The sequence below is a fragment of the Zeugodacus cucurbitae genome, chromosome 2 (genome assembly GCF_028554725.1).
Source record: "Zeugodacus cucurbitae isolate PBARC_wt_2022May chromosome 2, idZeuCucr1.2, whole genome shotgun sequence".
NCBI classification, from domain to species: Eukaryota; Metazoa; Arthropoda; class Insecta; order Diptera; family Tephritidae; genus Zeugodacus; species Zeugodacus cucurbitae.
Genome location: NC_071667.1, coordinates 56760707 through 56773045, shown reverse-complemented (window position 1 = coordinate 56773045; position 12339 = coordinate 56760707). Strand labels below are relative to the sequence as shown.

Here is a 12339-nt window from a genome sequence, read left to right as displayed (position 1 = left end):
ACGAAATGGCGCAGTCAATTGGCCGCCTCGGTCGTAGGATTTGAAGCCGTTAGACTATTTTATATGGGGCTACGTCAATACCAATAAGCCAGCGACAATTGATGAACTTCGTATGAATATCGAACGTGAAATTTCACCAGTATCGACCGATTTATGCTTGAACACTGTCGAAAATTGGGTTCAGGATCTGAACTTCTGCAGGCGTGTCCGTGGTGGCCGTTTTTGTTTTAATTAGCGCAGAAAACCCCTTTATATTAAAAGTGAAATAAATTAATGGAAAATGAATTAAACATTGTTTCATATGGGAGTAGGAGTGGTCGTAGTTCGATTTCACCCATTTTCAACTGTAACATAAAGCTAATAGGAACGATTATAAACTGAATTTTATTGATTAGTTGGTGAGATATGACATGACAAGTACTTCATAAACCGAATCTCATTCATAACTTCTGTATTTATTAAACGTTTGGTGAACAAAACTCTACTTCTGTTGCATTTTTTAATTTTTATTATATCGATATTTATTTATGTTTTACTTATGCATACTTAATGATTATTGTCAAGTGTTGGCTATATACATAACAATATTTATTGCTAAGTACTCCTTATAGTATATGTGGTTATAAATACTTATGTAAAGGCCAAATGCGCTGGCACTTTAGAAAATATAGTGTTATTGTTGTTTTTCCTTTTTAACTTTTGCCAATATAATCACTTTAACGCCTTACAACTTTGCTGTCATATAGAATGTGCCCCACTTGTTTTGTTGTTAGCTTTGTTGTTGGTATAGTAACATTGCCTGTCGCTGATGTGGTATTAAGCTGTGGCCAAAGTGCTGGTGGCTCTAATAGTCAGTTGTTTTGTTTGTGTTGTTGTGCTGTTTGCAGGCCGTCGTTGCTGCTGCAAGCTAATGCCGTCCATTGTTATTGTTATTGCTATTCGTTGGAGCGGCTGCTGTGTTCTGTTGTGGTTGCTTTCAGCTTGGCCGCAGTGTAGCCCACTGAACGCGCTGTGCTTTGACAGGCACCGCCAATGGCGACCAACACACCAGTTACAGCTCGTTGGCCGCTATTGGTCCTTTTGCAGTCGGTGTCGTGTCACCAATACAACTTAATCGCATTTTCAGCACATAATCAGCAGCACTTTCCGCTGCGGTTGGTTGCAACAACGCTGTCGTGTGAATGCAATCGCTGGAAGAGTGGTGAAATTTTTTATAAAAAAATTTGTTTATTAAATTTTGGTGGACCAAATTGTGACGTGATTTTATAATGATTTCGTAATTGTAAGCTTTTAGAAATGTTTTTTTTTTATTAATTTTCTTTTATCAATTAGATTTTAGAGCTTTTTGAATAAATGTTAGCTCTTGAAAGTTTGACCTCGCCACTGTTCGGGTTAAAGCGCTTAGGAAATTATGCAAGTTCAGTAGCTGTGGCATGCACTTGTAAGAATTCTTTTTACATCTCTCCCCTTTTACTTTGACACATCTCAACAGGCGCGTTTGGCCTTTTGCCATAAAGGAATTCGCTGAAATGGCGGTTTTTCTGCTCACATTCTAATATTTTCTCTCTTTTTTGCATTTCAGCCGCTTCAATGAGGAACACAAAAGCTTTGCCATCACATAAGAGGCTCACTCGGCACACGCACTCACACATACACACTCGTAAACACATATTTGCAAGTGCCGTTAGATGCACTCGTCTACTTACTCGTGCGCTTTTATTCTAATCCAACATTCTCTAGTTTGCTCCAGTTGCTTCTCAATATCCTTCGAGTACACATCCTCTCGGCTTCCTTGCATATCTGGCCTTGCTTTGTGCACATCCTGCACATCCATGTTGTCCACGGCGTTTAATTCGCCTACGCAATCCGCATTGTCCTTCTGGCCCACTCCTCGCCACGCATCACTGAGCACATTGTCCTCATTGCAGTGGTTCTCGTTATCGTTACTGTTGTTTTTGGCGTTGTTGCTGTTTGTACTTTCGCTTGTGCGCGCTTCCAATATGAGCACCGCATCCGCCAACAGCTGTCGCAACGGCACAGCGCTGAGTGCGCGCTCATCAACAACAAAGCTCAGTATCGGCAGGCGATGCACCACTTTGATGTGCCGCTGTAAATGTGATGAGGCTGCGAGCGCGGCAGTAAGTGAAGAAATTCAAAATTCAAATGAAAAGGAAAGCAGTTTTTAAAGAAAAGTTCGAAAATGTGGTGAAAATTTTAAAGTAAAAATTTAATGTAAAATTTCATTGATGAAATGTACGATGATGCCTCAAATATACATATATACTAGCTTGGATCCAATTGTAAAATTTTTTATTAAAAAAAAAAATTATCTATTATTGATATCTTAAGTCCACTTCCACTAAAAAGGGGTTAAATTAAATAACATGGAACGATGGCTAGTTTCATTCTTATAAAGCTCTTCATTAACCTTTAGGAACACATTCGATGCCACGTATGCTCCAGGTATTGAATGTCCCAACTGTAGTGGTATTCAAATTAACAATTAGTCCACATCCTCATAAATCGAATTAACAGCTGCGGTATTTTGTACCGATCATATTAAACTTTGATTTGGTTTGAAAGAAGCTAAGCTCTAAGTCAACTTCCACTTCTGTATAATTGAAAGACTTAACATTTAACGAGTAGAGACTACATAGAACACCTTTTTGAAGAGAACATCATCGCTTTACATGTAAAGGGATTTTCAATAGGGAAGCTACAAAAGTAGACTGATAGGTCTACTAACGACGTCATATTGTTTGACATTTCTTTTCAGTGAGGTTTGCCAATTCATCATGAAAAGATATACGATCCAACAACGAGTCGAAATTATTAAAATTTACTTACGAAATTGAAGTCAATGGTTGAAGAGCGCTACGTCCTACGTAGCGTTGAGGCTCATTTCTGTCTGAATAGCTCTGTCAGGAAGCAAAATATGCGTTATTGGTCAGGCAGCAATCAACACGTACTCAATGAGTCCATGAGTCATCATTGAATACCGAAAAAATTACGGTTTGGTGCGGTTTATGGGCCTGCGGCGTTATTGGGCTGTACTTCTTCCGTGACGATCAAGACCGGCACGTTACTCTGAATGAGAATATTTTTGTTGCGGACTTGGTAAATATGTGGTTCCAACAGGACGGCGCCACAAGTCACGCAGCGAATGGCCATGCAAAAGAAATCGAGTTCCATACATAATGGCATCAAATGTACTTTCACCATAATAAAGAATATCATTGATATCCCAAACCTTTTTTGTTTTATTTAAACTTTTGTAGCGTCCTTATTGAAAACCCCTTTATAAGGAAATATGTTCCGATGTATCATTTCCAGAACACGAACTTACAGTATCTTACAGGCAAAGCTAAAATATTCTCTACAACTTTAAGGTCAAAGGTTATGAATGGAATATACTCAAGTGACCTGAAAGCCGAACTTAAGCCATTTCGTAGACTGTAGATATAGATAATATCATTTCGAACACAGGGTAAGTATCTAAATCGAGCTTTCCCCGATCCCGAATGTTATTTTGTCGATCCTTCTGGTTAATATCGGTGAGTTTAAGTATATGAAAGAGGATTAAAAAAAAAATTATGAACTTGGCTTGAAGTAAAGTCTTTGAAGAAGATTTTATACATTTTATCGAAAATTTTAACCCGATGATTCTCATTATCAGTGATTGTTTTTCGTGTCTACTGCTGTTTTCCCATAGATAATATATGTAAATAAAAAATCTTTTTCTTCGACAACTTTCAACACTCTACTCACCTTTGAATCTCTCGTCGCAGCCATCGCAGGGACAAGGCAACGCAGCTTCGCCAAACTGCTGGCATACAAATGTTCCAAAGGGTTCCACGTTGGACAAATGCGTTACCGATGGCGCGACTTTTGTTGCCGCCGAAGACGGTTGGTCAGAAGAAATGACGATGGAATTAAGGACGGCGCTAGATGGACAATCTTCAGTGCATGCAGCCGCCGTTAAGGGAAGCTGCGCTTCATCCGATGTTGTGGATGAAAAGCACGATGACGCCAAAGACGATAAAGAACGCAATGACGAAGTTATTGATGATGACTGCCCCAAGCTGTCCACTGGCGATAACAACGCATTTTTGTGCGCCGTAATGGCCGTAATTTCTGCGGCGTCATCAGGCGGTGCATGGCATGCTACAATTGACGCAGCCAAATCGTTTGGATCCACTGAAGTGGAGAACACACCAGACGAGAGCGATGATGCAGGTGTTAGAATTGCATGTGCTGAGGCAGCGATGTCGCTGCTGCTGCCACAGCTCTTGTTGGAGTTGGAGGTTTTCCTGCTGCCTGCACCATAGTCAACGCAGCATTGCTTCATATCGACAGGTGTGTGCGGTGTTGCATCTGTTGCTGCTGGCTGGCAGAATTTATTTAAATATTCAGTGGAAGAACTCAGCGTGCGACTGGCGGGACGTCGTCTGTCCACGTAGAGCAACGTGGATGACGGACAATTGCAGTTTTCATGCTGTTCGTTGTTTTTGTAGTCATTAAATATGCTTTGAGACGACGGTTGACTTCGCTGCATGGACGGACAGCGTTCCACGGCGATGGCGTTGACGGGTGGTGGCTCCGTTGACTGGCTGTCACTTGTACTGTTGGCAGTTGAGAGCTGCTGTTGCTGATTTTGGTGCTGCGGCTGCTGCGCCCACGTACTCAATTGCGAATGCGGTTGAACGTGCCGTTGCTTCGGCGATATTTTTCCATTTATCCATTCTTTAACTACTTCTTCTTCTTCTTCGGCTTCTGGCTGGTGGTTTTCGCATGCTGGTGCGGAGTCATTTGTAGTCAGTGTTGCTGTTGCCGTGAAATGCTTTGACACGGCTTTTACCTGCATCAGCTCATTTGTTGTTGTAGTCGCATTTAAATTTGTTTTTCTTGTTGTCACACAATTCAATGGCATTGTCATCGTCCTCGTCTCGTTTTGCTGTTGCGTACACATCAACAATACCGAAGTTTTCATTTCGGCTGCTGTGGCTTCCACCGCCTCACATGTGCCGACGCTGTCGCCGCCGCCGCCATTGTTGTCACTCAAAGTCGAGTGGTTTTGTGAATTTTTCATCACCGCTTCCACATCGCTGCTGGCATTTCGCACAAATCGATTCGAAATGGATTGCAGTGGCTGATGGAGACGCGCGGCGGCGGGTTCATCATGAATTTGCGTCGCTGCTGCTGGGGTCGTTGCACCAGCAGACGTCGTCAATCCATTATCAATGCTGCTCATACCAATAACTTTGCCATTCAGCTGTCCACTTGTAGCTGCAACACTTGTTGAGAGATTCTCCATAGATGTGGATGTGGCACTGCCATGCCATAATTTCATTAGAATCTTTTTTCTTTTACTCGCACGCTTCGTCGCACACGTTTCCGTTGCTGCCGCAGCTGTGTCTGCCAGCTCGATATCCACCTTCGGTGCGGTGTCTGTTTCATTTGTAAAGCTAAAATGTCCCGGTTGCCCACCACCGGGTGCCACATGTTGACTAGCACCCGGCGCACCGTTCGACTGTGTCGCTCTCAGCCAACTCCGCCTTGTGTAGACATTCGCTTTTCTAACTTCCGTTTGCGCATCGGAGTCATCAATCGTTTGTTTGGCTGCCTCGGCGCGTCGCCCACGTCTAGTCAGCACTTTTGCTCCACATTTTACACCCGGTCCGTATAACTTCTGGCGTAATTTGTCTTCATTGCCGCTACACAAATTGTATGCACTCGTGATAGCTGCGTAGATTTGCTCGGCAATTAAAGCGCGCTGCGGCGTGTAGCGGTCCCGACAGACGGGACAACGTTCGGCGCGTATGCGACAGTTGAGACAGAGCAAGTGACCGTTTTGGCATTGCATTACCGGCGGTGTGATGGTGTCCAAACAGACGGGACACTCGATTATGCCCAATATGGATTGTACGATGGTGGCGAGTCGCTGCAGTGTGCGTGGCATTGGTGCACAGCAAATACTCTGAGTGTGGGGAAAGTGACCAGGAGTGGGAGCGCGTGTTGAAAAATTGTAAAAAATTGCAATTATCTATAATGTAAGTGAGGAAGTTCGAATGAATGATTGAAAGTCGATGAAGTGATTGAATGCTGAGTGGAATTGCGTTGTTTTCGACTGGTCATTAATTATCGTGCAGTATTTGTTGATTGCGTCAGATAAAGTTCTTTTTAAATCTTCGTTTGAAACAAGTAAAAATCTTTAGCGATTAGGGAGTTTATCTAATCTGATAAAGTTACAATTAATGTCTGAGACGAATAAGAGAGTGAATAAATGTTAAATACCGTTAGGAGCGAGTTTTCAGTAAAATTTGTTTTCAAAGACACCTCTGAATTCTTATACTATAAAGAGAGTATTATAGTTTTGTTCACATAACGATTGGATATAAGTCCTAAAATTTAAAGAGACAGAGATATGGGATTATATAAATCAAAATGATCAGGGTGACGAGTAAAGTTCAAAATCTGGATGTCTGTCTGTCCGCCTGTCCGTGCAAGCTGTAAGTTGAGTAAAAATTGAGATATCTTGATGAGATATCACAAAAAGTATTTTGAGTTCGAAAATGGGCGTAATCGGACCACTGCCACGCCCGCTAAATAGCAATAACTGAAAACATATTAAGAACTATGAATTAAGCTATGAAAGTAAAATTTGGTATGAAGGATCGCACTGTGAAGGGGGATATGTGGATGTAAATTTTTTGGGGAATTTTTTTGGCGTGGCCCCGACCTTTACTAAGTTTTTGTACACATCTCGTAAACTACTAAAGCTATATTAAGGAAACTTTCTAGTTTCTTTTTCTTTTAGGTACTACCTTATACAGTCTAAAAAAGGAGGACATCGGATTATAACCACGCCCACATCCCGTACAATGATTATGTTGAAAACTACTAAAAATGTTTTAAAGCAGTAAGGAAAACCACAAGGAACCTTAAATTTCATTATAAAGATGGTACAGAAGAGCTGCACTCAAAATGGTTTACAAACTTTTAAATGGGCGTGGTTCCGCCCACTTATGGGTCAAAATTCATATCTCCGAAACTGCACGACAATTTCAATGAAATTCGGTTCATAATATCTTCCAGGCCTTCCAATGATATGTTGTCCAAATCGGTTCACAACCACACCTACTTCGCATATAACAGAACTTTGAAGACGATCTGAATCGTTTACTTTACAATACTTTGGATAAATACCGCACATTTAAGAGTGTCATCGCACTTTTAAAAATTTGCTGAAATCGGTCCATAAGTTTTCAAGACCCTATATATCGAATATAAGGACCTCAGTGCTTCTAACAAATTTTTTACCGAAAATATAGGTAAGTCTGTCAGATATTCTGAAGAAATTCAGAGGGAATATTTTTCTTCTAATAATATGTCTACGTGCCAAAAATGAGTGAAATCATAATTTCAGATAATTATTTTTTTTATTTGCGGCGGTTACTGAATGGTTTGAGAACGCCTCTAATTAAAATAATAGTATAAGTACTAAGTTCGAATATGGGTCAAGGCTTGACTCGGAGCGTCTAACTGATATTTTGAGTTGGCTGCTTCAAGTTACTCTCGGGTTCGTACCAACCATAGCCTAAGGCTATAGAACAACTCCTTTAGTAGAATGCCATAGGGCAAAGTGGAAGTGGTTTGGAATTAAGAGGCTGCGGAATTTCGGCAAGGGAATTCTATTTGATTAATTAGCAGGACTTTAATCTAAATTCAAAGACGTTTGGAAGTGCGTCGGCCTTAAACCGATATCTAGGTCGTCAATAGAGATAGAGAGAAACATTAATACCTTTAAGCTTTTGCGCTTCACAGACTACAGGTAAATATATTTTATACGGTTATATAAACTAAATTCTCACTACCATCAAATAATATTTTAGCAATTATTTAATAAAATTCCAGTCGCCATTCTATTTTCTCTATTTCATTTTTCAAATATCGAGAGCAATTTGCCTTACAACGAGACTAATGACTTTTCAACGGCGAAATGAGAGCAGTTGCAAGATAGACTAAGCAGTTTTCGCTTTCACTTTGCCACTATTTCCACACAAACTATGCCATAATTTACTTAAATCAAATCTCACACATGGAAATATATAAATGTATGTGTATTTATGAATAGGTGTGTGTGTGTGTGAGGCTGCAATGTGCAGAATGCAAAATTTACCTCCGGGTCACATTTGAAATCACTACCACAGCTCCAGAGCAGCAACGTGACATGTCCTGATTTGGCTTGAACCAATTTTGCAATATCCGTTATGCGCAACCCCAACACGTCTTCGCCATTAACCTAAAAATGGAATTTTAAAAATTGTATTTTCCGCATTTTGCAAACGAACAACGCGCGCATACAAACACCCATATGCACACACACACACGCACACACATACTGGGGATAGTATTAAAGTTCACATATGCACAAGTTGGAAAGAGAACGGCATAAATCAGACAAACAAACACGCACACATATGAGCATATCAAGTAATAGAACTAAATGTGAGGCAAAGCGGCAAAGATATCACACATATATATATATATTGTATATATCGGCTGGCATTTGCATGTGTGTTTGTGTGCGTGCATTTGTGACGAGCGAGAGTGAATTTGTGGTTTTATTTACCTGCAAGTTTCTCTTGTTATTTCTATACTGTGCTGCTGTTGTTGTTGTTGCCGTTGCGGTCAAATTACTGCAGGTTGTTGCAGTATTCACCAAATCAATGACAGCAATACAACAACAATAGCATACAACAAAACCACAACGCTTACAAAAGTGCAGACATCAAATAGTCTATGCCTGCATTAGGTCAGCACAATTGTGACCGCGGAATTAGGTAGGTTGTACAAATATTTCATATTTGATTTGGGAATAAGAAGGATTTGAGTTAAACTAAATAATATTTTAGAAAACCATTGAGATTAAAGCTGTTGACCATATTCAAAACTGGTGCCGTAGCGGTTCCATGGGCACAATTATTTTTCTTCTTGACTGGCGTAGACAACGCTTACGCGGTTATAGCCGAGTCCAAAACAGCGCGCCACGCATCCCTGCTTCTGGCAGTTTGGCGCCAATTCGTTATACCAAGCGAAGCCAGGTCCCTTCCCACCTGGTCCTTCCATCGGAGTGGAGGTCTCCCTCTTCCTCGGCTTCCACCAACGGGTACTGCTTCGAATACTTTCAGAGCTGGAGCACTTTCATCCATTCGAACAACATGACCTAGCCAGCGTAGCCGCTGTTTTTTTATTCGCTGGACTATGTCTATGTCGTCGAATAACACATACAGCTCATCGTTCCATCGTCTGCGGTATTCGCCGTTGCCAATGTTTAAGGGAAACGCAATTTGAGCGAATCTAATATCGGCGATTGGCGGCATGATGAGAGCAGCAAAAGTGCTTTTGCAAGTAAACTAGACATTCAGCCGACGCTCGTTCCCGACGAAGCGGACTCAACCGCCGAGCAGACGTACAGCAGCTTTTGCATTGATATAAACTAATGGAGGTTAAAGAGTGCGCGAATGACACCCAGGAACCTTGAGTCAGCGTACTTACTGGAGCTGCATGTCATTCGAACCGGACACCGACATTTTCATGAAAAATCGAGGGCCTTCGATGGATTCACGTCATCCAATCCCTAGGAAACTTGGAAATCCATGCATTTGAAATTGTGCTATGAAATTATGCTCTGCTTAATTCGGCAGCGCAGCTTACCTGTGATTTGTGAGACACCAGAACCGAAAATATAACTATCACCAACTTAAACCGAATATGGAACATCGGATACAGGAAACGGAAGTTAAAAATTAGCGGAAGTCAAAATAAAGGAAGTCACAGGGCGGCGAGAAACTGACCTTACACATGAAGTACACTGGATAAAAAAGTGACGGTAATCACCATTACAGTAATTGACATAGCCGCTTCCTGCGTCCTACTTCCGTTTCCCATATTTGATATCCATTTTGAATTGGTGTTGTGTTCATTTCGAGAACCATCAATGATCATTTCCGTTGCCCACAGTACATCCGTTGACCCATAAATTCATGTGTATACATATCTATACTCCCCGGCCGCACATATAATATAAATATTTCCTCACCATACATACGAGGGCTGCTATATATATTTCTGGCCTAGGCAACACTAAGTGTTGCCAGGTGCAATCTGACATTTCCATTGGAAAGTTTGACATTTTTTAGCATAACATCACTCAGAACATTTTGTCATTTAATCAGGGAATTAACAGGGAATTAAAAAAATCATCTCGGCCAAAAAATGGAATTAACTCGTGAACATTTTCGTGCGATCATTTTTCACAACTTTCGACGTGGATTATCGCGACAAGAATGCATCGATGAACTAAAATCTTTGTATGGCTATGAAGCACCATCTTATAGCACTGTGAAAAACTGGTACAACGAATTCAATCGTGGCCGACGCTCGCTCAAAGACGAATTCCGTGAAGGTCGTCCAAAAACAGCCGTTGTGCCAGAAAACATCGATGCCGTACGTGAACTGATAATGCAAAACCGTCATGTAACATACCTTCAGATAGAGGCATGTCTATGCATTTCTCCCACCAGCATACATTCGATATTGCATGAACACCTGGCCGTAAAAAAGGTTTGATCTCGTTGGATCCCGCACAATTTGACAATCGCTCAAAAAAAGGCTCAAAAAGAGTGCTTCGAAAATTGGTTTGAGCGCATGCAAAAGTGTATAAATCTTGATGGAGAATATTTTGAAAAACAATAAAACCATTTTCGTTGATAAATATTCCTATTTTCATTATTAGGCCAGAAATATATATAGCAGCCCTCGTATCTACATATACCAGCCAATATTTTCCGACATCCACCTGCTGCACAGAAAAACCCTCATAACATATTTTCATTAAAATTTTTTCGAAGAATTATACTCGTTTGACAGAACTTATTTTTAAAGACAGCCGCTAAAATTGCGAGGATAGATAATATTTAGTTACATACACCCTTGCTTGGAATAATAAATTTCAAGAACTTGGTTACAAATGTAAGACATTGCCCTAGATATATTATATTGTCGCGCTGATGTCTTTAGGGAAATGTTTAAGATGAATTAAGAGAACGATAGTTCCGATTTATTGAAGAACTTAGAGCAGGAAAAAAATCTAATATACAAGAGACCCTTAGAAAGTGTAATATGTAGCCCTACAGTAGCAGTCAGCCCTAATGCGAAATTCAGTACTAGTATTTATATATATACACGGCTATATAAGTTTGTATGTACAGCTGACCTTTTATGCGGTTTTATGCATATAACAGATATGCGTATGCGTAGATATATTCTTTATATATACAAATGTATATATGCTGTGCACCATTTGGGCAGCTGCTTTGACACGTTCGTCCGGAAGCGACGATCGCAACGCTTAATGATTTGTTGGGTGTCAAAACCGCAAAATGGAAAATCGATAGTCGAAGCTCGAAGCTTGAAAATCGAAGCACCGACGACGACTTATTGCTTTTGTTTTTGTAATACAGTTGAAATTATATGTCACGGATGCAGAATGTTTCAACGCTTCAATTAGGAGAGGTACATAATTGTGCCGGTAAAGCTTCTTTAAAACGCTTTTTACCGTTTTATTTACTGTCAATGGGAGAAAATGTAAAATCAGCAATGCATTCTGTACTCTGCTGTTTTTCGTTACTCAAAAGAACTCACACTCATTGAGGCAACTGCTTTACCGACCAAGCGCCTAAGCCTAGATTAAGCTTACTTGAGTGCTACTTACATACAGACACTCAACTGGGAGCTTTTCGATCGAGCTAAATGCTTAACACTTTGGAAACCAGTTAGCTGGTTTACACAGCTTCCGCTGCTACTGAATATAACTTTGTTGTTATTGTTATTATTTTTTTAAACTTTTGTTGGTAATATTGTTTTAATTCTGTAGCTTATTGCTTATACGCATTCTTTTGGTTTATATACCGCGATATATATGGTACTTGTGAGATATATGTATACATGTATGTATGTATGCATGTGGGTATGCAACGATATGTGCAGTATCTAACTGGTTCTAAATTGCTCCCTGAACCTGACCTTGTCTACGATTAAGTGCTCATTCAACTTCTATGCTGCGTAGCGTGCGTACTCAAAGCGATTGAAGGCAAGAGCGGGTGAAAGGTGGCAAGTGGGTTTCGTTACATGACTGAACAAGTGTATTCTCAAAGCACTGGCAATGCGGAAAATATACGCGTAACGCATTAAAATACTATGAAATGACCTTTGAATAAAAATGCTGTTATTATAATGCTCCGATGATAATGTTGATGAGATTTAATATCGATTTTT

At 40.5% G+C, this 12339-nt stretch overlaps 1 protein-coding gene across 6 annotated transcripts in view; it reads right to left on the bottom strand.

Annotated features, from left to right (window-relative positions):
* Positions 1 to 333: 333 nt before the first annotated feature.
* LOC105209512 (uncharacterized) overlaps positions 334 to 12339 on the bottom strand; it is an 85027-nt gene continuing 73021 nt past the window's right edge. For 3 of the 6 annotated variants that reach the window (XM_011179929.3, XM_054225746.1, XM_054225747.1), the window contains 4 exons: positions 8180 to 8302; positions 3769 to 5977; positions 1707 to 2124; positions 335 to 1190 (listed from right to left, as the gene is read on the bottom strand). In XM_011179929.3, the coding sequence (XP_011178231.2) occupies positions 1052 to 1190; positions 1707 to 2124; positions 3769 to 5977; positions 8180 to 8302 (2889 nt within the window). In that variant the 3' untranslated portion in view covers positions 335 to 1051. Of the gene's footprint in view, positions 1191 to 1706; positions 2125 to 3768; positions 5978 to 8179; positions 8303 to 12339 lie in introns of all 6 variants that reach the window. The other 3 variants (XM_054225749.1, XM_054225748.1, XM_029038563.2) reach the window with 2 other exon arrangements.